The sequence below is a fragment of the Drosophila guanche genome, unplaced genomic scaffold (assembly GCF_900245975.1).
Source record: "Drosophila guanche unplaced genomic scaffold, DGUA_6, whole genome shotgun sequence".
NCBI classification, from domain to species: Eukaryota; Metazoa; Arthropoda; class Insecta; order Diptera; family Drosophilidae; genus Drosophila; species Drosophila guanche.
Genome location: NW_022995748.1, coordinates 4,857,278 through 4,877,609, shown reverse-complemented (window position 1 = coordinate 4,877,609; position 20,332 = coordinate 4,857,278). Strand labels below are relative to the sequence as shown.

At 48.8% G+C, this 20,332-nt stretch overlaps 10 protein-coding genes across 10 annotated transcripts; 6 read left to right on the top strand and 4 right to left on the bottom strand.

The window, feature by feature from the left end:
- The first annotated feature begins 1,923 nt into the window (after positions 1-1,923).
- LOC117584481 lies at positions 1,924-3,150 on the top strand. The gene has a single exon (XM_034273406.1). It carries the CDS (start codon positions 2,032-2,034, stop codon positions 3,010-3,012), a length of 981 nt encoding a protein of 326 aa, XP_034129297.1. The 5' UTR covers positions 1,924-2,031; the 3' UTR covers positions 3,013-3,150.
- Positions 3,079-4,089, bottom strand: LOC117584484 (mitochondrial import inner membrane translocase subunit Tim21). Its single transcript, XM_034273409.1, has 3 exons — positions 3,884-4,089; positions 3,410-3,822; positions 3,079-3,353 (listed from the first exon to the last, which is right to left on the bottom strand). The coding sequence occupies exons 1-3, from the start codon at positions 4,011-4,013 to the stop codon at positions 3,174-3,176; spliced, it is 723 nt and encodes a 240-aa protein (XP_034129300.1). The 5' UTR covers positions 4,014-4,089; the 3' UTR covers positions 3,079-3,173.
- Positions 4,090-4,286: 197 nt separating this feature from the next.
- On the top strand, positions 4,287-5,158 carry LOC117584486 (thioredoxin domain-containing protein 17). Its single transcript, XM_034273410.1, has 3 exons — positions 4,287-4,585; positions 4,682-4,763; positions 4,933-5,158. Exons 1-3 carry the CDS (start codon positions 4,441-4,443, stop codon positions 5,084-5,086), a joined length of 381 nt encoding a protein of 126 aa, XP_034129301.1. The 5' UTR covers positions 4,287-4,440; the 3' UTR covers positions 5,087-5,158.
- LOC117584474 (vacuolar protein sorting-associated protein 52 homolog) lies at positions 5,087-7,592 on the bottom strand. The gene is made up of 7 exons (XM_034273398.1): positions 7,347-7,592; positions 6,688-7,289; positions 6,412-6,627; positions 6,195-6,350; positions 6,014-6,132; positions 5,843-5,963; positions 5,087-5,781 (listed from the first exon to the last, which is right to left on the bottom strand). The coding sequence occupies exons 1-7, from the start codon at positions 7,498-7,500 to the stop codon at positions 5,152-5,154; spliced, it is 1,998 nt and encodes a 665-aa protein (XP_034129289.1). The 5' UTR covers positions 7,501-7,592; the 3' UTR covers positions 5,087-5,151.
- Positions 7,593-7,688: 96 nt separating this feature from the next.
- LOC117584479 (putative elongator complex protein 4) lies at positions 7,689-9,254 on the top strand. The gene has a single exon (XM_034273404.1). It carries the CDS (start codon positions 7,776-7,778, stop codon positions 9,144-9,146), a length of 1,371 nt encoding a protein of 456 aa, XP_034129295.1. The 5' UTR covers positions 7,689-7,775; the 3' UTR covers positions 9,147-9,254.
- A 140-nt stretch (positions 9,255-9,394) lies between these two features.
- On the top strand, positions 9,395-19,370 carry LOC117584473. The gene is made up of 7 exons (XM_034273397.1): positions 9,395-10,100; positions 15,808-16,094; positions 16,166-16,984; positions 17,048-17,211; positions 17,276-18,465; positions 18,526-18,776; positions 18,833-19,370. The coding sequence occupies exons 1-7, from the start codon at positions 9,395-9,397 to the stop codon at positions 19,259-19,261; spliced, it is 3,846 nt and encodes a 1,281-aa protein (XP_034129288.1). The 3' UTR covers positions 19,262-19,370.
- Positions 10,216-11,119, top strand: LOC117584483 (cytochrome c oxidase assembly protein COX11, mitochondrial). Its single transcript, XM_034273408.1, has one exon. The coding sequence runs from the start codon at positions 10,330-10,332 to the stop codon at positions 11,065-11,067; it is 738 nt and encodes a 245-aa protein (XP_034129299.1). The 5' UTR covers positions 10,216-10,329; the 3' UTR covers positions 11,068-11,119.
- On the top strand, positions 11,652-14,232 carry LOC117584475 (glycosyltransferase 25 family member). The gene is made up of 2 exons (XM_034273399.1): positions 11,652-12,082; positions 12,138-14,232. Exons 1-2 carry the CDS (start codon positions 11,880-11,882, stop codon positions 13,798-13,800), a joined length of 1,866 nt encoding a protein of 621 aa, XP_034129290.1. The 5' UTR covers positions 11,652-11,879; the 3' UTR covers positions 13,801-14,232.
- Positions 14,162-15,789, bottom strand: LOC117584478 (ubiquinone biosynthesis monooxygenase COQ6, mitochondrial). Its single transcript, XM_034273403.1, has 2 exons — positions 15,696-15,789; positions 14,162-15,640 (listed from the first exon to the last, which is right to left on the bottom strand). Exon 2 carries the CDS (start codon positions 15,633-15,635, stop codon positions 14,250-14,252), a length of 1,386 nt encoding a protein of 461 aa, XP_034129294.1. The 5' UTR covers positions 15,636-15,640; positions 15,696-15,789; the 3' UTR covers positions 14,162-14,249.
- LOC117584482 (CRC domain-containing protein TSO1) lies at positions 19,356-20,300 on the bottom strand. Its single transcript, XM_034273407.1, has 2 exons — positions 20,064-20,300; positions 19,356-19,999 (listed from the first exon to the last, which is right to left on the bottom strand). Exons 1-2 carry the CDS (start codon positions 20,263-20,265, stop codon positions 19,356-19,358), a joined length of 846 nt encoding a protein of 281 aa, XP_034129298.1. The 5' UTR covers positions 20,266-20,300.
- Between the last annotated feature and the right edge of the window lie 32 nt (positions 20,301-20,332).

Sequence of the window (20,332 nt, the reverse complement as noted above, 5' to 3'; positions counted from 1 at the left end):
CTTGGTGGCGCTGTGCGAATTTGCCACTTCAACAGCTCCTTGGTGGCAACACGGTCACGTACGCGAAACGAGTGAAAGCTGAAATTTCGTTGAAAAAGGATATATGGGCCCAGAGCTGGCATTGTCCTGGGGCCGTGCGCTGAATGCCAACTCTGGCCGTATCCCCATCCGTGTGTGTGTCCGTGTGTATCCTCTCCGTCTGTCTGCCCGCCATCTTGGCTTCTCTTTTTTCTTTTTCTTTTTCTTTTCATTTTTCTTTTTCTTTTGCTACTTCCTTTTATTTTTTTTTTCTGTAAAATGGCGTGGCAATGTGGGGGAGACACCAAAAAAGTTCGTGCGGAAAAAGAAAATGCAGGAAAATTATTGATTTTTCTGGTAGCTTTTCTTCCTACGCGGACTTAATTCTTAAGCTGCTTAAAGCCTAAGCAAGGATGCTTCGAAATGGACTCTCTGCCATGAGGAGTCAGTCAAACTAATTTCAGTCCCAATCTGTCCAACTGTCAAAGAGCTGTATGTAGCCGTCAAATCGGAATATATTTTCATTTATTCATCGTTTGGCTGCCTTCTTGTACATTTTCTTAGTTGTGCCACGCCATGCCCATCATTTTTACCCAAACGTTTTTATTATTCACAGAAAAGCACATGTCACAACAAAAGTCAAAGAACAAATCAGAAAAACTTCAAAGCCATCCTGACATGTCACGCTGCCGCAGGTGAAGTGAATACAGCCATCAAATGTTTAGAGTTTTCTTCAGTTTTAAGACAAACTTTTTTGGAAACTTTCGAAAGTGATAAGTGGGTGGGAAAGTCTTCATTAGGAGCCCAGTTAAACATCCTCTAAAATCACGAAACCAGCATGAAGGTGACCCATCACTTGCCAATTGAGTTTCTCCCCTCCCAATATTGCATTAACTTTCTCAAAATATATTTAACCATTTGGTTTCCCTCATTTAGCACTCCTCTTGCTACTCTCCATTTATTTATATAGTCTTTTTTGAGTGCGCTCCGCTTTCAACACTCTTTAAAATAAGCGCATTAAATGCAAAGCTGCAACTTCCGATTTTTATGCGGTGCACACGAAAGCACTCCAAGGGGTGAGTGGCAAGCATTGCTCGAAACCAGTTGTCGGTCTTAATTATGAGCAAATGTTGGTCAAGTAGTGCGACCGTTCTTTATTTATTACTCTTCTTTGGCCCACCTTTTCCCCGCGCTTTTGCAGGTTCACTTTTCACTTTTTTCAAAGATGAAGCTCGAAGGCGGCCTGGCATGGCCCTCTCTGTTCGCCTCGTATCGAAATCCTATAATTATGTGCAATCAATACTTTTTCAGCATCAGCTTAAAGACGGAACGGATGTGCCCTGGGCCAAGGCATAAGCTTGAGCCTTTACTGGGCTCTGGAGGAGGCTGGAGGAGGGTGCAAGTCTGGAGTGGCCATGGCTAATAGAGTGATTCAGCAGTCATCTTCTGTGCAGCGAAATGAAAAGGGATTCCTAATACGGAAATACTTGTAGGTGGCTTAAAAGGCAGCGATGAACAAAACAAATGCTCTTCTCTGCCTAAACAGCAGGTGGGAGATGGAAGTAAGAAAAATATTGTTGAGTCTTCCTAAGAGGTTTTTATGCATTTTATGCATAAACTAGATGGTATTTTGGTTCCAAGTTATATAATTTACTCCATCAATACAGTGTCAGACAGTTACTCCAATTTGAATTTATTGTAAATTATTTTTAGACCATGGAAATGTGAAGTATACTACATGTAAAATGTTCCATACACAACGGATTTTACTTGAAGCACAGCCAGGTGGCGCCTTGTCTACCTGCCATGTAACTGTCGTGTAGGTAAGGTGTAAGTACAAGCAGTGCAGGGCGCACCGTTTGAATTTCCACGACAAGCAGTGAACGTTGGTTGCCAGGCAGCAGTGCAACGAAACGACTCACACAACAAACCAACCGATTGACAAGTGTCAAAGTGGACAGACAGCAAGTGAAGTGAGAGAAATTCGGATTGGGTGAAAAGTTGTTATCCAAAATGAGATTCATTCCGCTCCATACGACCAACACGGCGATCGTGTACAAAAATTCGCTGTGCTCGTTCGCTTCGCTGCTGGTCCTGGTCTTCGTGGCGCTGTCGGTGATGCTGCCCGTTTTGTTGGTGTCCCTACTCAGCCCGTACTCGGGCATATCCGAGTCACGGGTGCTGTACGAGCAGCCTAACGTGGTGTACAACTACCAGTATATATTTGTGGGCAGCACAGAGCCAGGAGATGATGGCGAGGCAGAATCGTTGGTCGCATGCAGCAGCTTCAGCTACTTCAATACTCAGATGAGCCAATACACCAATAGCTGTGCAGCCAGCAAGTACTGGACAGAGGATGTGGATTATGATACGGTCACTGATCGGGCACACTTCCAGCTGGAACTACAGGATATTCCGGCACGCCTGATGCACTTTGATTTGCTGCTCTTCTTCGACGCCCGTCTGCAGCACAAATGCGATCTGTCACCGCCCTCGGTGCTGTCGCATCAGCTCCAGTTGCCAGTGTCCGGTCGCTTTCGCAACGGTCGCATTCAGCTCAAGGGTGAGCTGCAGCTGAAGCAGTACGTTGAGTTCACCTGTCCCTTTCCTGGGCGCAACATAAAGACCAAGTTTCGTCCCGTCGAGGTGCAGACGAACGCCAGCCATGTGGACATGTCGCAGTACAAAATGGAATCCCTGATGGCCCAGGTCAAAGCCAATCCAGCCTACTTCCAGTTATCCATTCAGGAGACCTACTACCGCCCAACGTCGCCACGCGTGGACCCAGGCCTGAGCATCGAACTGGAGCTGGATGTGCTGCAGGTTCCGGCGCGCTATCATCTGAGCATTTGGGAGCGCCTCGGGCAATTCTGGCTGTACTTTGCCTCATTCTTTGGCATCTCCTTTTACATCATGAACAAGCTGAAGGACTTTCTCTTTGGACGCCACATCATACGCTCCTGGGAGATCATACCGTGGAAGAAGCTCTACTGACACGAGTCGGGCGCCATTCTGGAGATGGACAACTTCTCGATTGGCGAGTGAGTGCTGCGCGACAACTGGGATTTTCCAATGGCATTTTTCATTGTCAGTCAAATAATAAATACAACTATACAGAGAATTTAAGTGCAGTGCAGAACATAATAAAAAATCCCCTATTTGTCCTGACTATTGGACAAAAGGGCCAGGCTTCCAAACGAAGAAGATGTGGCAGGGGCAGTCTCTGGCTCGGGTATGGAATCAAGGGCACGATTATCTTCCAGCACGATGGTGGTACGGGGATAATGATCCAATTGCACAAACAGATAACGATACTCCAGTTTACCTGGGCAGGACTGTGGAAAGTATTGGATTATTATCATTATTATTATTAAATATATATTCCTCCTACCCTTCTCGATTCCAGCTGCACGGTGGCCTTGTTCCTAACGCCTTGAACATAAAACTGCATTCTCATGTGCGGCTTGCCGTGGCGCTCGTAGCTGGAGTGCGCCACATGCTGGCGACGTCCGCGACGCGATGTCTCGCCAAAGCCTTTGATGGGTGCTCCTATGGCATCCTGCACCCGGGGATCATTAACAACACGTTTCAGGGCATCGGCATAGATGTTGTTGGGGCTTTCACTGGAGAAGAGCTCGCGGAAAATGGCATAAAACATGATGCCGGTCACACCCAGACCTGCCAAGATGATTGCAGTATAGCTGGCCGTTTTGGTGTTCTCCTTGATCTTCTCGCCAATGGGGCGTACATCCGTGGAGACATCGGCACCACCCTTCGACTGTTGTAGAGCACCGCCACCACCGCCTGAATGCATGAATAAGGAACTCATTACTGTAAATATAACTGCATTCAATCAATTACAAACCGCGCGACGCTTCCTGTCGCAGGCAGCGGGTCAGATGCAGCGATGCAGCACATTGCAGGCGTGGCACCGCTCTGGGCAGTAGGTTATGTCTGTGGAAGACTAAATTGCGCAATAAAGCTAATCGTGACATTGTTTAAGCTTTAAACCAATATCAATGTAAATAAAAGCAGTTTTATAAGAATTAATAATTGAGAACAGCTGATATTCGTATCGATACATCGATAGCAATGCCATGGGTATTACGACATTTTAAAATTGAATTTACATCTAGAAAACTCTGATAAAATATATAATATAACTTCTAAAATAAAATTTATTGAAAGTAAACCGTTCAGTTCTGTGTTTTAACCAGACATAAAACTATTGAAAACATAGCAGTCACATCTCTAAGAGCTGTCATCAGACTATCGCTTTACAACAAAAACGAATAACACAAGAACAAATTTAATCCAAAAGCCAGTTAAAAGTGCTCCATCACGTCGCTCACAAAGTTATTCGGTCGCCTAATTAGACGCACATACGCGGTCGGTGTTAATAAAGCGGATACAAGTAAAATTATGGTCGTCACACACAACGTAAAGGGCTGGGAGGAGTTCGCCAAGAAGATGGAGGAGCTGGAGACCGGCAACAATGCGGTTCATGTGTTGTTCAGCGGAGGCAAGGATGAAAACGGCGAAAGCTGGTGCCCATACTGTGTCAAGGGTGAGTCAATGGCCCAGCCCCTTTGTGGTTTACCGCGAAGCCGACTAACCCACCAATTAATTTATTCATTCCCAAACGACGCAACTTTTATTGCAGCTGAGCCGGTGATACACGATGCTTTGAAGAAGGCCCCCGACAATTCGCACTTTGTGCATGTGGATGTGGGCGAGCGCGCCTAGTAAGTATATAATGTGATGAAATACACACATAGTCGAGAACATTCAAGATAAACGCAATTTCCAGGCGATCAGCGATACGCTTTTTATGAGTGGCAATCGGCACTTTAGTTTCCACCTTATCGTCATAAAGCGTAAACAATAACCTAATTTGTATTCTAATTCTTTTAGCTGGAAGGATTTGAACTGTCCCTTCCGCAAGGATCCCAATACACATTTGATTTTCTTGCCCACGTTGCTGCGCTGGAAGCAGCCACAGCGCCTGGATGGCGAGCGCTGCTCCAACAAGGATCTCGTCGAGATGATGTTCGAAGATGAGGATTAGTTGCTGTCTTTTACTTAAATAACTTTATTGAGCACTAATTAAAGGCTCCTCCCCCTTACTCTCCCTCAGTAATTACTCTTGTACTTTTTTATCTCCACCATTACCACATGGATGTTGGTCAACTGAGCGCGCGCATTGGGCGTGAGCAGCTTGTGGAAGCGATGATAGTATTGCACCAGACTGGCAAGGGCCAGTTGCAGCAGCTGTGATCCTGTCAGCAGCGAGGGGAATGACAAAAGTACTTCGCGATTGAGCTCCTCCAGCGATTTCTTCCAGTTGGCCGAGAAGCTGGCCACCAGAGCAAGGCTGCGTCGCTCCTGCTTGCGCAGCTCATCCATCTGCTCCTTCTCAAAGAAGTGTTCGCACTCCTTGACAAACTGTATAATGCCGCCGAAGTGTGGGGCTAGTATTTCCTCCACATACTCATTGCTGCGGGCGTTCAGTTGCTCGCGGAAGGCTTCCGCCTCCTTGGAGTTGTCGCGCGTGTGTTCCATCAGCACGCCCAGGACCAGGTCGTAGTTGTTAATGAGATAAATGAGCTGATCCTTGCGTGTGGGAAATATGGCAGCCATGCGCAAAATGAAGCACTCCACCTCATTCTGCAGCTCCAACAGCAGACGGCTGACCAGCTCGTTGGGAAAATGCTCCGAGATGCCCACAATGGCGGCACTAAACTCCGCATAGCGACGTGTTATCTGCAAGGCAAAGAAAGGGTTAGGCACAGTCACAGTCACAGTCATAAGTCGTAAGGCATACATAGTGTGGTCCTAGTTCCTTGTTGAATTTGGTGGGATCACAGTCATGGATGCTCTGTATGTTCAGCCGAAAAACATGCTCTAATCGTGGCCAAATAACCGATTGCAGCGAATCCCAATATCTGTTAACAAGCTCTGATTAAATCCGTATCTAGAAAAGATAAAAACTCACTTATCGAGGGCCGGCACACAGCGCTTGTGGCACATCAGTTGATAGCGGAATATCAAATGGATGCACAGGAACATGGCTATGGTATCATAGCAGTCGTGTATAGCTGTCTCCAGGGTTTTCTAAACAGTTCCCAAAACAAAAAGCATTAATTCCATTGGGTTGCCACTCAGAATTGACTTACAATCATCAGCGTTAAAGTTTTTCCCATAATCTGGTTGAACAAATCCTGCGCTTGGCTGCCGCGCACCATAAAGAATTCGGTGACAAACAGATACTCCCGACATGCATTATCCACCAGCGCATATTGTTCGGAGCGGAACAGCGCCTCTGATGTATACTGCAATAGAAAAATGAACTTCAATTTCAAAGTAACAGCCTGCAACGGTGCAAAATCTCACGCGATTCTTTAGCTGTGCATGCGGCACTATGATGGGCGCCTCCAGCTGCTGGTTAAGGATGTCGCCGCGCTTTCCAATGGTAAAGATGGTGCTCTTGTGCTTCAAACTGGTCGTCTTGGAGAACAACCCTTTGGAGGCATTGTCCTCAATGCCCATTAGATCATCCTTTGTGCAGGATTCCTCGAATTTGAGACTAGTCAAACGGGTAGAATAACTCTGCAAGGAAATGGTTCTTAGAACTAATAAATAAGTGCTCCCAAATGTCATGAAACATACCTTAAAATAACTATAATAGATCTTGCCCATGGTGTCGATGTACTCGCTGCATATCTCCTGTGCCACTTGCCGCTCATTGGACAGAATGAATTCGAAAAAGAACTTATGCTTTAGCATGGCATTCTGTGGTATCTGATAGTTGGTCATGGGCTTGCGGAATTTGTAGATTTGTTCCAGCAAATAGCTGCGAATCTTTGTCATGGCACGAAGCCGCAACTTGTGCAGGACATCGCTCACATCGCTGGTGGACTTGGACTCCTTGAAGCTTAGCTCCTTCACCAGCGACAGCTTGTGGTTGAGCACATTTAATTGGCTGCTGAAATCACGCTCCGTGACTGGTGTCTCCATAATGATGGTTATCATCTCCTCGGACACGGCCATGTCCTCAATGAACTGCGAGAGCTGCGCCTTCACTGACTGTCGGTTGGTCAGCTGCAGCGACATGGACACGGATTTACGTTGCAACTGTGTGATTTCGGTGCTGATGTTATTCAGCACGCTCTGGAAGCTCATTAGCATATTCTCCATACGTTCCAGCACATCGTCGCAGTCGTTGATTTGATTGTGCAGATTCGCAATGTTCTGGGACTCGGCAATGTAATCTAAATGAATGACTCATTGAACTTGGTTGCAAATATGGCTTATAATCCAATACCCACCCTCGATGGATTTATTTTCCACTTCTTTGAATTCCTTTTCAATCTGTCGCGAGTATTGGCGCAGATCGGTGGTGTTTTTCAGTATTTCCCTCACTTCCTCATTGTCCAGCTGCTCCGTCATCTGCGGCGACGCCACTTCGGAGTTCGTGGCCATGGCGGGATTATAGATATATTATCAATTGTTTGTCCTTTATTTTCCTATAACTTTGTGAATTTGTAACTTTGCCAACCAAACAGCTGTGTCGTGTACGCCCAATGGTACCCCTACTACAATAGTGTCATCTCAAATGCATTCGCATACAAAGCAAACAGCTGGGCTCGATATCGATATTATTACGCTCCTGCAGGAGTGCCCCTACTGTCTGCACAAGTTTACACGAATCGGAGAAGCTAAAAAAGAAGGTTAATTCTGATTGTACAAAAGAAAAGATGACCAGCTTTCGCAAACGCACTGTGCAAAAGCCCATCCCGGGCACTCGCACCAGCCCCCACACCGCCCAGATAATAACTTCGAGCGGTAATCCGTATCTTGACGTGGTAATCGGCGGCGGCCTGCCCGTGGGCTCGATTTGCCTGATAGAAGAGGATCGCTTCATGACCCATGCCAAAGTGCTGGCCAAGTACTTCCTGGCCGAGGGTGTGCTCTCCAAGCAGGAAATATTTCTCGGCAGCCTCGACGACATCCCCGCGGAGATGTTGCGCCGCCTGCCCCGTCCCCTGACCGAAGTGGAACAGCGCGAGGAGCAGATGGCCAGTGAGCAGACGGGCGAGACAACCGAAAATGGACTAAGAATCGCCTGGCGCTACAACGACTTGCCGTTGGTGAACTCTGAGCATGCCACGGCCAAGATCGGGCATCATTTCAATCTTATGGAGCAGATGGACTCGCGAATGCTGTACTATGCCAGCACCGTCATTTGGGATGATAGCCACAAAGACAACTGGATTGGCGATGGAGAACTATCCAAGAGCAGCTCTCCATCCATTTCCATGGAGCAGCAGCCCATGGCCGAGGCTATGGGCGAGGAGTCGGCGGCTGTCGAGACTGAACCCGAAGCCAATGTTGAGGCCGATGCCGATATTAAATCGTTGGACAATAATGCCGCAGCGACCGCAGATAACACTGCCAACAACACCACCACCGTAACCAGCAGCACGAAAACGGGCAGCCAGCCAGCCGTTTGGCCCCACAATGTCTTCCATAATACCCGCTATGGCGGCCTGCTCAACGATATTCAGCAGCAGCTGCGCGACGAGAGTTTCATCACTGGGACCAAGAAGCACCTTTGCCGCGTGTGCCTCACCTCGCTGGGCTCACCGTTGTGGTACGACGACAACTTTGGTGAGGATATGCTCAAGTTTCTGACGCTGCTCATGGCCAGCGTGCGCAACTGCAACTCGGTTTGCCTTATAACGATGCCCATGCATCTGATTGCCAAGTACGATGCCAGTCTAGTGCCCAAGATACGTCAACTGGTGGACTACGCCATCGAACTGGAGTCGTTTGCCGGCTCCGAGCGGGAGACACACCCAGCCTTTAAGGAGTACAGCGGCCTGCTGCATCTGCACAAGATGTCGGCATTGAACACCCTGGCCGTGCATATGCCGGAGACTACAGATCTGGCCTTTAAATTGCGCCGCAAGAAGTTTGTTATCGAGCGGTTCCATTTGCCGCCCGAGCTGCAGGAGTCGCCTGCCAATGCACAGTCTGCGATGGCTGCTGATGATATTATGCCCTCGCCCAAGTGCGGGTCCAACGTGTTGATCAATTCCAATGCCTCCGCCTCGTTGGATTTCTAGCTGTCAATGGTTGCTATGCACACTGCAGTGGAATTAGAAATTAAGTATGTATCCACAAAACAACAAAATTGCATAATAATAAGCCAAGTAAATGCATTAATATATCAACTCTGCATTTTCCTCTTCCCCCACTTTGAATGTCAACCGCCTGCATGTGCATCTGTGTGCACTCGATATCTTTTCGTTGCGATAGCCATCACAGTTTTGTGTCGCTTATCGATAGTGGCAGTATCAGAAAAATGTAAACAATGTCCGAGTTGAATAGTATTTTCAGTGATTTAAGCGCGAATTATGTGCCCCGCCTGCAGTGGGTCGATGTCGAGGAGTGGCTGTACGGCGAGACAGCAAGTGCGGATGAAGGCAGTGAGGGCGCCCGCCAGTTCTGGTCGCTGTCGATCTGTGGCCAAGATAGCCGCCAGCAGGAGAGCCAACTGCAGACGCTTCGGGAATTGGCGGGCGTCATTCGGTCGATGCGCCATGACATCAGCAGTAGCTACAGCAATACCCACGACAACTGGTCGAACATTATAAGTGTCTCCCCAGCCAGTGCATATCTCTCGTACATCTACACCGTCGTGAGCCTCTCCATTACGCCCGCGAACATACTGGAGGCGTCTCCCGGTGTACTCAATCAGAATCTCAACCTACAGCTGTCCCTGAATGCGGCCAGCACGTACCTGCTGACACTCACCATTCCGGGGGCCAAGCGCTATGCCATCTTTGACGAGGACGTCATCGAGCACTTGTTAAAGCTGTTCAGCCTGCTTGAGCAGAATACGAACCGCAGCGTTTTTGCCGACACAATATGGATGCTCTTTCTGACAATATGCGATGACATGAAGCTGGTCTTTCGCTATGTGCACTTCAAGGAGCATCTCAAGCTACGGGACAAGATTATCCGATGCCTCTTGGAGATTCTTTACATGAATTTCCAAAGGGGCTATCAAAATGCACGTAAGTTCAAAACAAAAATTTAAGACCAATCTTCCTGTTGTTGCCCACTAGGAGCGCGGCAAATGGATATCGATAGCTCGGTAGGTTTAGTTTATTGTCAAACAGCTGATAAAACTTGGTGTGTACACACTAAAACGTATCAAGTGCCTGGAGAGATTATACAAACAGTGGTTTTTAGATGAAAACAACTAGAATTTACTCCCTAGACAACGCGGTATAATAGTTTCAAATGCTGCGCACCCTTTTCGCCGTGCGTGGGCAGAGCCAGCAACTGCTGAGGAGATCATTCACGCCCCATCACAGTGGACAACGACCACAACAGATATTTCCATGCCGCATTCGGATGAAATCGACCGATTCCCCCGGCGAGGCGGCACGTAAGCTGCGGGCCAAGAGTACCTTGTACTACATTACAGCCGGCGGAGTGCTCATTGTGGGCCTGAGCTATGCGGCCGTGCCGCTGTACAGCATTTTCTGCCAGGCCTACAGCTACGGCGGGACCACATCGCAGGGCCACGACGCTGAAAAGGTGGAGCATATGGTGAAAGTGAACGATCGTGTGCTCAAAATACGCTTCAATGCGGACATTGGCTCCTCCATGCGCTGGAACTTCAAGCCGCAGCAGCACGAAATCAAGGTGGCACCCGGTGAGACTGCTCTGGCCTTCTACACGGCCAGAAATCCCACGGACAAGGCCGTCATTGGCATTAGCACCTACAATGTGATCCCCTTCGAGGCTGGCGCGTATTTCAACAAAATCCAATGCTTTTGCTTCGAGGAGCAGCAGCTAAATCCACACGAGGAGGTGGACATGCCCGTCTTCTTCTACATTGATCCCGAAATAACCCAAGATCCGGCGCTAGAGTATTGCGACACCATCACCCTGTCCTACACGTTCTTTGAGGCCAAAGAGGGTCTGCAACTGAACTTCCCCAGCTATGCTAAGCCCCATGCGGCGACTGCCTAGGGAATACTTTTCTTACCTCTTTGTTAATAAGAAATAAATATTTGTTACACAATTGGGCTTACAATTTTAAATGCACTATAAAAGCAGAGGTCTCTCAAACACTGGTTTGCCAGAACAAGAGAACACGTCCAACGCCCATTATCCCGTTATCAAGATCCTGGAGGTTGCGTATGGAAAATTTCACAATTTCGAATGTTTCTTCGGTATTGAGTACAATTTAATCGTTTGTTGGATTCAATTCATTTTCCTTAAAAAAATCGAAAAGGAAATGCCCTTAAAAGATCAGTAAACTGAAATTGTTTTGCTGTGCTCATACCTAAGTCCTGTATAGTCACGTGTGTAGCTAAGGATGGTTGGATAAGAGGTCTCTCTGAACCCAGTTCCCGTATAACGCTTGTAAATCTGTTTTGTTTAATGCGGGTCAGGAATACACTCACTTCTATTCAGAATACTGAATACATTCAAAATTCCAACGACCCACACACAGCTGTTTGGTTGGTTGAAGTTTGAGAGCGATAGATATGTTATCGCTGGGGAGAGAGAGAGCGCCATATGTTGGTTGTAGAGCGGGTGCTGCTGGAGGAAGAGGTGAGGAGGAGGGAGGGAGGCTGGACGCCGCTCGATGCTGGGACATTAAACGCTCGCCGTCGTTTATAAATAGATAAGAGAACTCTCGTATTCTCCAGCATCAATCCAAACAGAACAGACGCTGATGCTGATTCCGCTGTAGCAGAAGATAGTGCGTGTGCGAGCGCGAGTGTGACCTCCTTAAACCTACCGACAGACGATGTGTGGCATCTAATGACGTGGAAATGTTGAAGAAGCAAGTGTTTTTTGGCCTCCTCCTGGCCTGCGCCTTTGTGTGCATCTACGGCGAGGATGAGGTTGTGGAAAATGAGTATCAGCCACCGACAGTGCTCGTGGCACTGCTGGTGCGCAACAAGGCTCACATTCTGCCCATGTTCCTCAGCTACTTGCAGCAGCAGGACTATCCCAAGGAACGCATAGCCTTTTGGTAAGCAAAACCAACATTAGCATGAGTTTGTCTCTCAACCGATTTGTCATCCCAGGCTACGCTGTGATCACAGCAGCGATGAGAGCGTTGAGCTGCTGAAGCAGTGGCTGAAGCACTCTGCAGATCTCTATCACAGCGTGAACTACGCCTTTGACAGCGAAGGGCCGCGTGGCTATCAGAACGAGAGCTCCCCTTACGACTGGACAGTGTCGCGTTTCAAGCATGTGATTGCCCTGAAAGAGGAGGCGCTCGCTTATGGCCGCGATATTTGGGCTGACTTTGTGTTTTTCCTCGATGCTGATGTCTTACTAACATCGCAGCAGGCACTGCGTAAGCTCACGGCCCTACGCCTGCCCATTGTGGCACCCATGTTGCTGTCGGAGAGCTTGTACTCGAACTTCTGGTGTGGCATGACGGAGGAGTACTACTACCAGCGCACGGACGAGTACAAGGAGATTTATCATATGAAAAAACAGGGCAGCTTCCCAGTGCCAATGGTCCACACGGCCGTGCTGGTGGACATGAACCACAAGGGTGCCCGGAATCTTACCTTCGATCGTCAACGTTTGCGGGACGTGCAGCAGAGTCAACAGTTAGAGCCGCTCTATGACGGCCCCGCGGATGATATCATTGTGTTTGCCATGTCTGCCAATAGCTCAGGAATTCCCCTGCACGTCTGCAATGAGCTGACCTTTGGCTACATCCTGCAGCCGCTTGAGCCAGGGGACACCCTGGAACAGGACCTGCAAATGCTATTAAACATCAGATCCAGCATGGTCAGCGATTTGGGTGCAGTGCCGCCTGTCCTGGACTACTTTCAGCATCTAATCACGAAGCCGGAGAAGACGAAGCTGACCCTCGATCACATTTTCATGATCAATTTGGAACGTCGCCCGGAGAGGCGTCAAAAGATGGAGAATCTGTTTGAGGAAATCGGACTGCAGGTGGAGCACTTTCCCGCCGTTGATGGCAAAGAACTGAATGTGAAGCGTGTGCATGAGATGGGAATACGATTCCTGCCTGGGTACGAGGATCCCTACCATCATCGTGCCATGACTATGGGCGAGATTGGCTGCTTCCTCAGCCACTACCGCATCTGGGTGCGAATGGTGCAGCTCGAACTGAAGGAAGTGCTCATCCTCGAGGACGACATACGCTTCGATCCGTATTTCCGGGCCAATGCCGTGCGTGTGCTCAATCAGGCGAGGAGCGTGGTGGAGTACGATCTTATCTACTTTGGACGCAAGCGTCTCAAGGAGGAGAGCGAACCCTGGGTGGCCGATGCCGATAGTCTCGTTCATGCCGGCTATTCCTACTGGACCCTCGGCTATGTACTCTCGCTCCAAGGTGCCCTGAAGCTGCTCGCGGCCAAACCACTCGAGAAACTTATACCCGTTGATGAGTTCCTGCCGGTTATGTTCGATCGCCATCCCAACAAGACCTGGACCGCTGCCTTTGAGAAGCGTGACCTCATCGCCTTGAGTGCCGCTCCACTGCTGCTCTATCCCATACACTACACTGGAGAATCTGGCTACATTTCGGACACAGAGGACTCTCAGCAGATAAATGTGCAAGCCACTGAAGGTGTGGCGCGTCTGAAGAGCGATCGCGAGCAAGTCTTTGAGAAGAAGGGCGACGAGGGTTTGCTCGAGCAGCCGCTAAAACTGGGCGAAAGTTTGCCCAATGTGCTGCCAGGCAAAAGCCACCAAGAGCTCTAGGAAGCTCTCTAATGAATATTCAAAGAAAAACGCCAAAAACGTGCCTTAAAACGTCTCCACCAACAGAAAAAACTATTAAGCAACAAATGATCAAAAATTAGTTGTAAGTTTTGTTTATAATAGGAAAAATCACGTAATCCTAGATACCATCGCTCTTCCACATTGATGCCCAACACGCACAAGCGAAGGCGGCAAAGAGAACCCCAGAGAATTGCAAAACACATATAAAAAACATTCCGAGCAAGAGAATGCAAAGGAAAAGATAGCACAAACTATTTGCACAACGTAAATCTATAGTATCTAATCTGAACAACAGATTACTAAGCAAAACCATTGACATAACTCTTTAAAAGTGTTTTTATAACCTGACCATTGACTCGATTAACTCGATTTTATTTCGTACTATAAAACTTTAAGCGCTTAAAATGTAAATGTTCCCCTTTTTCCTTTTAACCCATGGCCCCCTTCATGAACAAGTTCTTGATGGGTGGCAAATTCTGTGTGAGTTGAACTCCCAGACTTCGCAGCAGCACCACGGGACTGAACTCGGTGGAGTAGAGCTTGTGCAGGCCATGAACGCCCAGCATTATGGGCACATTCTTGGCCAGGCACTTGCGTTCGTATTTGATCAGATGCTGCGTGTCGCCCAGCTTAAAGCCGGCATAGGCGCCAGCGGCCAGCGACTCCACGAGGTAGCGCACATCGCTGAAGCCCAGATTGACGCCCTGGCCGGCCAGCGGATGCACGCGGTGTGCGGCATCGCCCACCAGTGCAGCACCAGTGGATACATACGACGAGGCATGCAGAAAGCCCAGCGGGAAACTCGCACGAGAGCCATCCTTTACGCCGCATACACGGGGGGGATACTGCACCTGCTGCTGTGTGGCTTGCTGGCCGAAGAAGGAGTTGAGCAGCTGCACAGCCTTGTCGGCCAGCTCCACGCGCGCATTCTGACGGCAGAAGGCCTCGTTGATGGCTTCCACAAACTCCGCCGGCGGCAGCTCCTTCAGATACTTGGCCTGTGACACTGTGGTGCTCCACACCAGGGAGCTGAGTTTATCGGTCAGTGGCAGCAGAGCCACCGGTCCATTGGGCAGGAAGCGCTGCCAGGCCACGGAGTTATCACAGGCATCGTCGTTAAGCTCCAGTGTAGCCACCACTCCCATGCGATCGTAGTTCATCGAGAAAACATCGACGCCCATTTGCTTACGCACAATCGAGTTGGCTCCGTCGGCGCCAATGAGCAGTTCGCATGTGAAGGAACGTCCATCCTGGAGCTTAAGCTCAGAGTGTCTGCCGCCTGTATTCTTGGGCAAACGGACACACTCGATTCTCGCCTTGTTGAGGACCTGGACATTGGCTGCCTCGCGGACGCGTGTATAGACCGCATCGAGGATCAAATCATTCTCGATGATGCAGGCTACATCGCTGGCAAAGTTGTCGTGCTGGAACTGGATGAGCGCGTCGCTGTTGGACTCCCACACCTGCATTTGCTTGACGGGCTTGTAGCGGGCCGCCTCAATGTGCGACCAGGCGCCAATCGACTTGAACAGCTCGATGGAGTTCTTGTTGATGGCCGACACACGGTTCTGGTACGGACCACTGGCATCGAAACCCTTAAATTCTTCAGCGCCCTCCAGCAGCAGCACCCTCTTGTCCGCCAGTGTGTTATTCTTGGCCAGAGCTGCAGCCAAAGTGGTGCCCACTAGACCGCCGCCTCCAATGACGATATCAAAGTGCTCCGATGTTGTTGTAGTGGACAGAAGACGTGTCGCCACATACCGCAGTTGCCCCTTCGATGCTGCCCCTCCATTGTGCAGAAATAAGCTTAACATGAGTCCTGTAAACAAATCCAATTGTTGATTATTTCACAATTATTATAAGTAATTTCTTGCCTTTGGGGTTTTTCGGCGCGGTGACAGCTCTTGATGTGTTGAAGTTTGGCAACTCTGCGAATGTCAGCTGTATTGTTATCGATTACTGATTTAAATTTTTAACGATTTTCAGGTGCTCCCGCATTGCACGCCAAGTGCTACGAACTATTTGACGAAATAACCAACGAGCACAATGGAGAAGTCTATGACACACTGCATTTGTTAATGCAACGATCATTTCCCATGCACATATTCACGGACAGCCCACAGAACATTGGCAGCGGACGACGGGGCGGGCAGATGCAGAGTGGCGAGCACATATCGGAGTGGTTTATTCAGCTCATAGAGAAATATCCCGACATCTTAGCACAAATATTGCACTTGTATATTAAGTGTGTGGTTTCCAATCCTCTAAAGGCGGTTAGTATTACAAATTTAAGTATTACAATTTAAGTATAATTTAATGAATAACAATGCCATTTGTTTTGCAGTGGAAAACCGCCGATGAGAAGATTGCCATTGGCTACGCGGCCAAATACGACAGCATTCTGTATGCCAAATGCAATAAATCATGCGCAGATTACCTCCTGGAAGCCGTAAAGGCAGACGATGCGGTGGGCATCCAAACCCGCGCCCTAGATCTTATCGAACGCATCTTGCTCCAACAAACCGAAGTCGAGTGGAGCATTTTTCGTTACGATGTCTCCAAGGTGCCACGCGAAGTGCCGCTGCTGGTTGAAGTGATGCGTTGCCTCAACGACAGAACCTTCAGCGTGCGCCGCAAGGCCTGCCAAGTGCTCATCTCTGCCCTGAAGCAGGGCTCCCCCACGACCAGAAAAATACTCGAGGAGAGCATCCGTTTCGTTCAGTTCGATGCCACCAATGTGGAGACCCTGGCTGAGCCGTCTGTCGAGCAGCATGAACTGCGTTTCGTGAAGCCGGACATACAGCAGTGTGCCTATAGTTTCGAGGGCTATGAACAACTGGAGACGGAGGTTAAGAATCTTCCTCAAATGATCTATGAGCGCTTTCTGGAGGCGGACAATGGGCTGGCCCGCACCTCGGGCATAGCTCTGCTCGAGCGCCTGGTGCTGGTCAATCCTCTTATCATTTACAATACGAATTTCGTGCGAGAAACCAGCCTCCTGGCCGTGGATCGGCTTGCCTCGGTGCGCAAAGCGGCGCTGGAACTAATGGAAACTCTGCTGGAGGCGTATCCCAATTGCTTCGCTTTGATTTGTGTCTATTGTCGAATTTGGTCGTGTCTGCTCAGCGATGAGGATGTGGCACTGCAAAAGCTAGCCATTCAGGTGAGCGAGAGTCATCAAGATAAACACAGTGGGTGCCTATCTTAATGCTCCTTTCATTTGCAGAGTTTCAATCAGACTGTTTTGAAGAACATTCAACCCATGGATTATTCCAATGAACCAAAACATTTTATGCCCTGGCGTATTGTTAGTACGCTGACAATGACACAACCACGAGCCTATCTGCAGGAGCGTTTCGCTATGCTGCTGGAAAGAGAAACAATTGTCACGTAAGCAAAAGGAGTTTCTTCAAGCAAACGGTGTGGAATTTATAGCATTTCCCATTTCTTACAGACCCCAGCTGATCAAGGTAATCATTTCACATTTATCCACATCAACGGACACGGATGCATGGGTTCTGTTGCTGCTTCTGTCCAGCCGCATAACCAACAACATGGATGCTCTGATTGTCAGTTTCAATGAGCTTTCTTCGTACAACATGAAGGCCAATCAAGTGCTGGCCCTGCAGCTCATCATTTGCTGTCTGTCCAACTTCTCCAAGCCAGCATTAAATCAGCTTTTCCAGCGTCTGCTCGAGGCTCTGCGCAAAGGCAACATTTGGCTGGGTCTCATTTCGAGTGCCGTCAATCTAATCAATCAAATCTACCATTTGTCCGATAGTCAAGCACCGTCCGCTGGCTCCGATGCCTCGCCAAACTGGCAGCTTACTCTACTGGATGAACTCACGGAGAACATCGTGGCCAGTGCTCAAAATTTCCAGGCTGAACACACGCGTTTGCAGTGCCTGTTGGGCGCGTACACGGAAATCTTGGTGATGCTGCCGCAGTCGGTAGACTATCGCGTCAAGGAGATTGTATTCAAGTACCTGCGAGAGTGCACCAAGCTGAAGGAATCCCAGTTCGACACGGACAACGAACGCATGACCAACTGGATGATTGTGATAGCTGGACGTCTGTGTCTGCGCGAGCATCGACTTGCCAACGAAGTATCGGAGCTCTATCAGATCATATTGACGAAGAACGACCGGCCGCAGATCATTAATACCACACTCATAGCCGTCAATGATCTGGGAAAGAAACATCCAAACATTTTGGAGCGCAATTTCCAGTGCATTCTGGCCAAAATGCATTCAAAGTTTGCCATGACTCGGGTGCGCTCATTCCGCTGTGTGAAGGATGTGATACTCTCGGGCATTATTAAGCTAAAGGGACCCATTCTCATATCCATGCTGGCCGCCCTGGTGGACGACAACGCTGAGGTGGCACGCGAGGCGGATGCATTCTTCATACGCTACAAACGGCTGCACGAGAAGACGGTGTTTGTGCAGTGTCTCAGAGAGTCTCCTTTCTATCTCAATGGTCAGGCGTATCAGAAGGGTGTGGAACCGATCAACACCCGCTACCAGTCGCCCCTGAAGGGTGCCAAGATGGTAAAAAGTCGGCGGCTTCTGTATAATCACATTATGTCCACAATAGATGAAAACACTTTGCTGCTGTACTTTGGACAACTAAAGCTGTTGGCGGGTAAGCCAAAAGACAGCTCTTTCTGTGTCACGCTTAACCTTGTTACCTCTTTCTTTGTAGAGAAAAGCAAAGACGAAGAATTTGTGAAATCCAACGACGCCTTGGCCGTCATCCAGGATCTGCTTTTCATTATGCGTCGCATTTGTTATCTCACGAAGGGTAAAAGCAAACAGCAAGGTGCCCGTGCCGATGGTGAGAATAGCGATGAAGGTGAACAGGAAGCAGAGGCACCAGCAGCAGCAGCAGGAACAGCTGTAGGTGCCGCACCAGCGAGAGGGCGTGGACGTAAGCGTGTGGACACGGAGGACCCAGTGAGTTTTGATATGGAAATAAAAGTAGAATCTGTATAAATTCATTCCATTTGCAGCAAAAACAATTGGAGCGATGTCTGCGCTATGTGGAGGAAACACATAGAAACCTTCAAACGGTCATGGGCCCCGATCTACAACATTCCTTTGACAGCATGTGCCAGGCGTTGGCCACGCGCTTTCCCAGCTTAATTGACTTTGCACAGCCGGCAAAATTCTGGCAAAAATATCGCTCTGCAAAACCAACAAAGACAAAAGCCAAACGCAAGCGCCGCACTGCGGACGAGGCTGAGTCTGATGCCGATACAGATGAAGAGGAGGAGGATGCTGCTGGAACTGCAGAGGGTGAAAGCGACAGTGACAATGAGCTGCCATTGGAGCGGCACAAGAGTGGCACACCAGCAGCCGGAGGGTCGAGTCGTGGGCAGCGTAGAAACAGCTGCGATATGCTGGTAACGGAGTTGATCTTTCATCCACCCGACTGGTAGCTCAGGGCCAAGTTTTGGCCTGCCACAAAAGACTTAGTTAATTGTTAATTCGAAAATTATGCATTTCAAAATTGTAAATACAATCATTAAGCAATCATTTCTTGTCACATGAGGCAGCGTAAATGAGCTTCTGACCGTGTACAAATTCGGAAAGTACCATTTGGCCCACTTGTAACTCTTGCAATCCCAGCTGCTCCGCCTCTATTGCCTGAACCAGCATGCAGTGGAGCACAGTCATATTGATGGGCTGATTGAACAGATTCAGTTCCTTAGGCTTCTGCTCTTCCTTTTTCTCCTTCTCTGGCTGCTTGGGCTTGGAGCTACGTGGCGAGGCCATGATTACTGCTGTTGGCCGTGGCGTAGAGGAACTCCATGGCTGGCTCATCAACCTATCCTGATCTGAGCGACACTTGGGAGCTGGGAGAAAATGTTGAGGCGCTTCATTTGATAAATGCATTAACCGCTGCTGTGGCGGCTTTGGCACTTGCAATGGCTTGTTCGACAGCCGTTTTATAGGCGTGGACTTTGGTGCTGTGCGTAGCATGCTAATGGGCTGTTCTGGAGGCATGTTTATTTCTTGGGCTGGAAAAACAGCAGAAGCAACTCCTTTTGCCGGCTTTATGCCAGCCCTGAGAGCTGCAGCCTCTGCTTTGGCATTCACTGCCGAGGCACGCTGTCGCCTGGAATGTTTCGGTGGAATTTCGTTAACCATGGGACGCTCCACCGTATTCTTGCAATCTGAGTGGGTAGAGTGATAGAATGCTATAAGGGAAAAGGGTTTGATGTGCTGATGTGGCCTTACCAAGGCATTTGCAAAACTCATGGCAAGTTCTCATGGACTGATAGCAGTCGCAGTAATTCTTAATGCACGAAGTACGTTTGCACGCACAACCCTTCTTGGTGGCATCCTTTGGTTGCTTTGGTGCTCGCGGCTGGCGACGTCCTGTTGCCGCTTTCGCCGGGGCATCTACGAATTTTGTCATGCCACAGGGAAACGGATTCATTTTTGCAAAAATTAGCAGGAAAATAAAATTCAAGCAACGAAACGTAACGAGCCCACGTGGGTTAGAA

Coding starts and splice junctions, on each gene's coding strand:
- LOC117584481 (XM_034273406.1), top strand. CDS start 2,032: ATGAGATTCATTCCGCTCCATACGACCAACACGGCGATCGTGTACAAA.
- LOC117584484 (XM_034273409.1), bottom strand. CDS start 4,013: ATGTCACGATTAGCTTTATTGCGCAATTTAGTCTTCCACAGACATAAC. Junction 3,823..3,883: donor GCGACAGGAAGCGTCGCGCG/GTTTGTAATTGA, acceptor TCATGCATTCAG/GCGGTGGTGGCGGTGCTCTA. Junction 3,354..3,409: donor TGCAGCTGGAATCGAGAAGG/GTAGGAGGAATA, acceptor TACTTTCCACAG/TCCTGCCCAGGTAAACTGGA.
- LOC117584486 (XM_034273410.1), top strand. CDS start 4,441: ATGGTCGTCACACACAACGTAAAGGGCTGGGAGGAGTTCGCCAAGAAG. Junction 4,586..4,681: donor GTGCCCATACTGTGTCAAGG/GTGAGTCAATGG, acceptor CTTTTATTGCAG/CTGAGCCGGTGATACACGAT. Junction 4,764..4,932: donor GATGTGGGCGAGCGCGCCTA/GTAAGTATATAA, acceptor TAATTCTTTTAG/CTGGAAGGATTTGAACTGTC.
- LOC117584474 (XM_034273398.1), bottom strand. CDS start 7,500: ATGGCCACGAACTCCGAAGTGGCGTCGCCGCAGATGACGGAGCAGCTG. Junction 6,628..6,687: donor TCTATTATAGTTATTTTAAG/GTATGTTTCATG, acceptor ATTTCCTTGCAG/AGTTATTCTACCCGTTTGAC. Junction 6,351..6,411: donor ATGCACAGCTAAAGAATCGC/GTGAGATTTTGC, acceptor TTTCTATTGCAG/TATACATCAGAGGCGCTGTT.
- LOC117584479 (XM_034273404.1), top strand. CDS start 7,776: ATGACCAGCTTTCGCAAACGCACTGTGCAAAAGCCCATCCCGGGCACT.
- LOC117584473 (XM_034273397.1), top strand. CDS start 9,395: ATGTCCGAGTTGAATAGTATTTTCAGTGATTTAAGCGCGAATTATGTG. Junction 10,101..15,807: donor AAGGGGCTATCAAAATGCAC/GTAAGTTCAAAA, acceptor AACGATTTTCAG/GTGCTCCCGCATTGCACGCC. Junction 18,777..18,832: donor GTGTGGACACGGAGGACCCA/GTGAGTTTTGAT, acceptor TTCCATTTGCAG/CAAAAACAATTGGAGCGATG.
- LOC117584483 (XM_034273408.1), top strand. CDS start 10,330: ATGCTGCGCACCCTTTTCGCCGTGCGTGGGCAGAGCCAGCAACTGCTG.
- LOC117584475 (XM_034273399.1), top strand. CDS start 11,880: ATGTTGAAGAAGCAAGTGTTTTTTGGCCTCCTCCTGGCCTGCGCCTTT. Junction 12,083..12,137: donor AAGGAACGCATAGCCTTTTG/GTAAGCAAAACC, acceptor TTGTCATCCCAG/GCTACGCTGTGATCACAGCA.
- LOC117584478 (XM_034273403.1), bottom strand. CDS start 15,635: ATGTTAAGCTTATTTCTGCACAATGGAGGGGCAGCATCGAAGGGGCAA.
- LOC117584482 (XM_034273407.1), bottom strand. CDS start 20,265: ATGAATCCGTTTCCCTGTGGCATGACAAAATTCGTAGATGCCCCGGCG. Junction 20,000..20,063: donor TGAGTTTTGCAAATGCCTTG/GTAAGGCCACAT, acceptor CTACCCACTCAG/ATTGCAAGAATACGGTGGAG.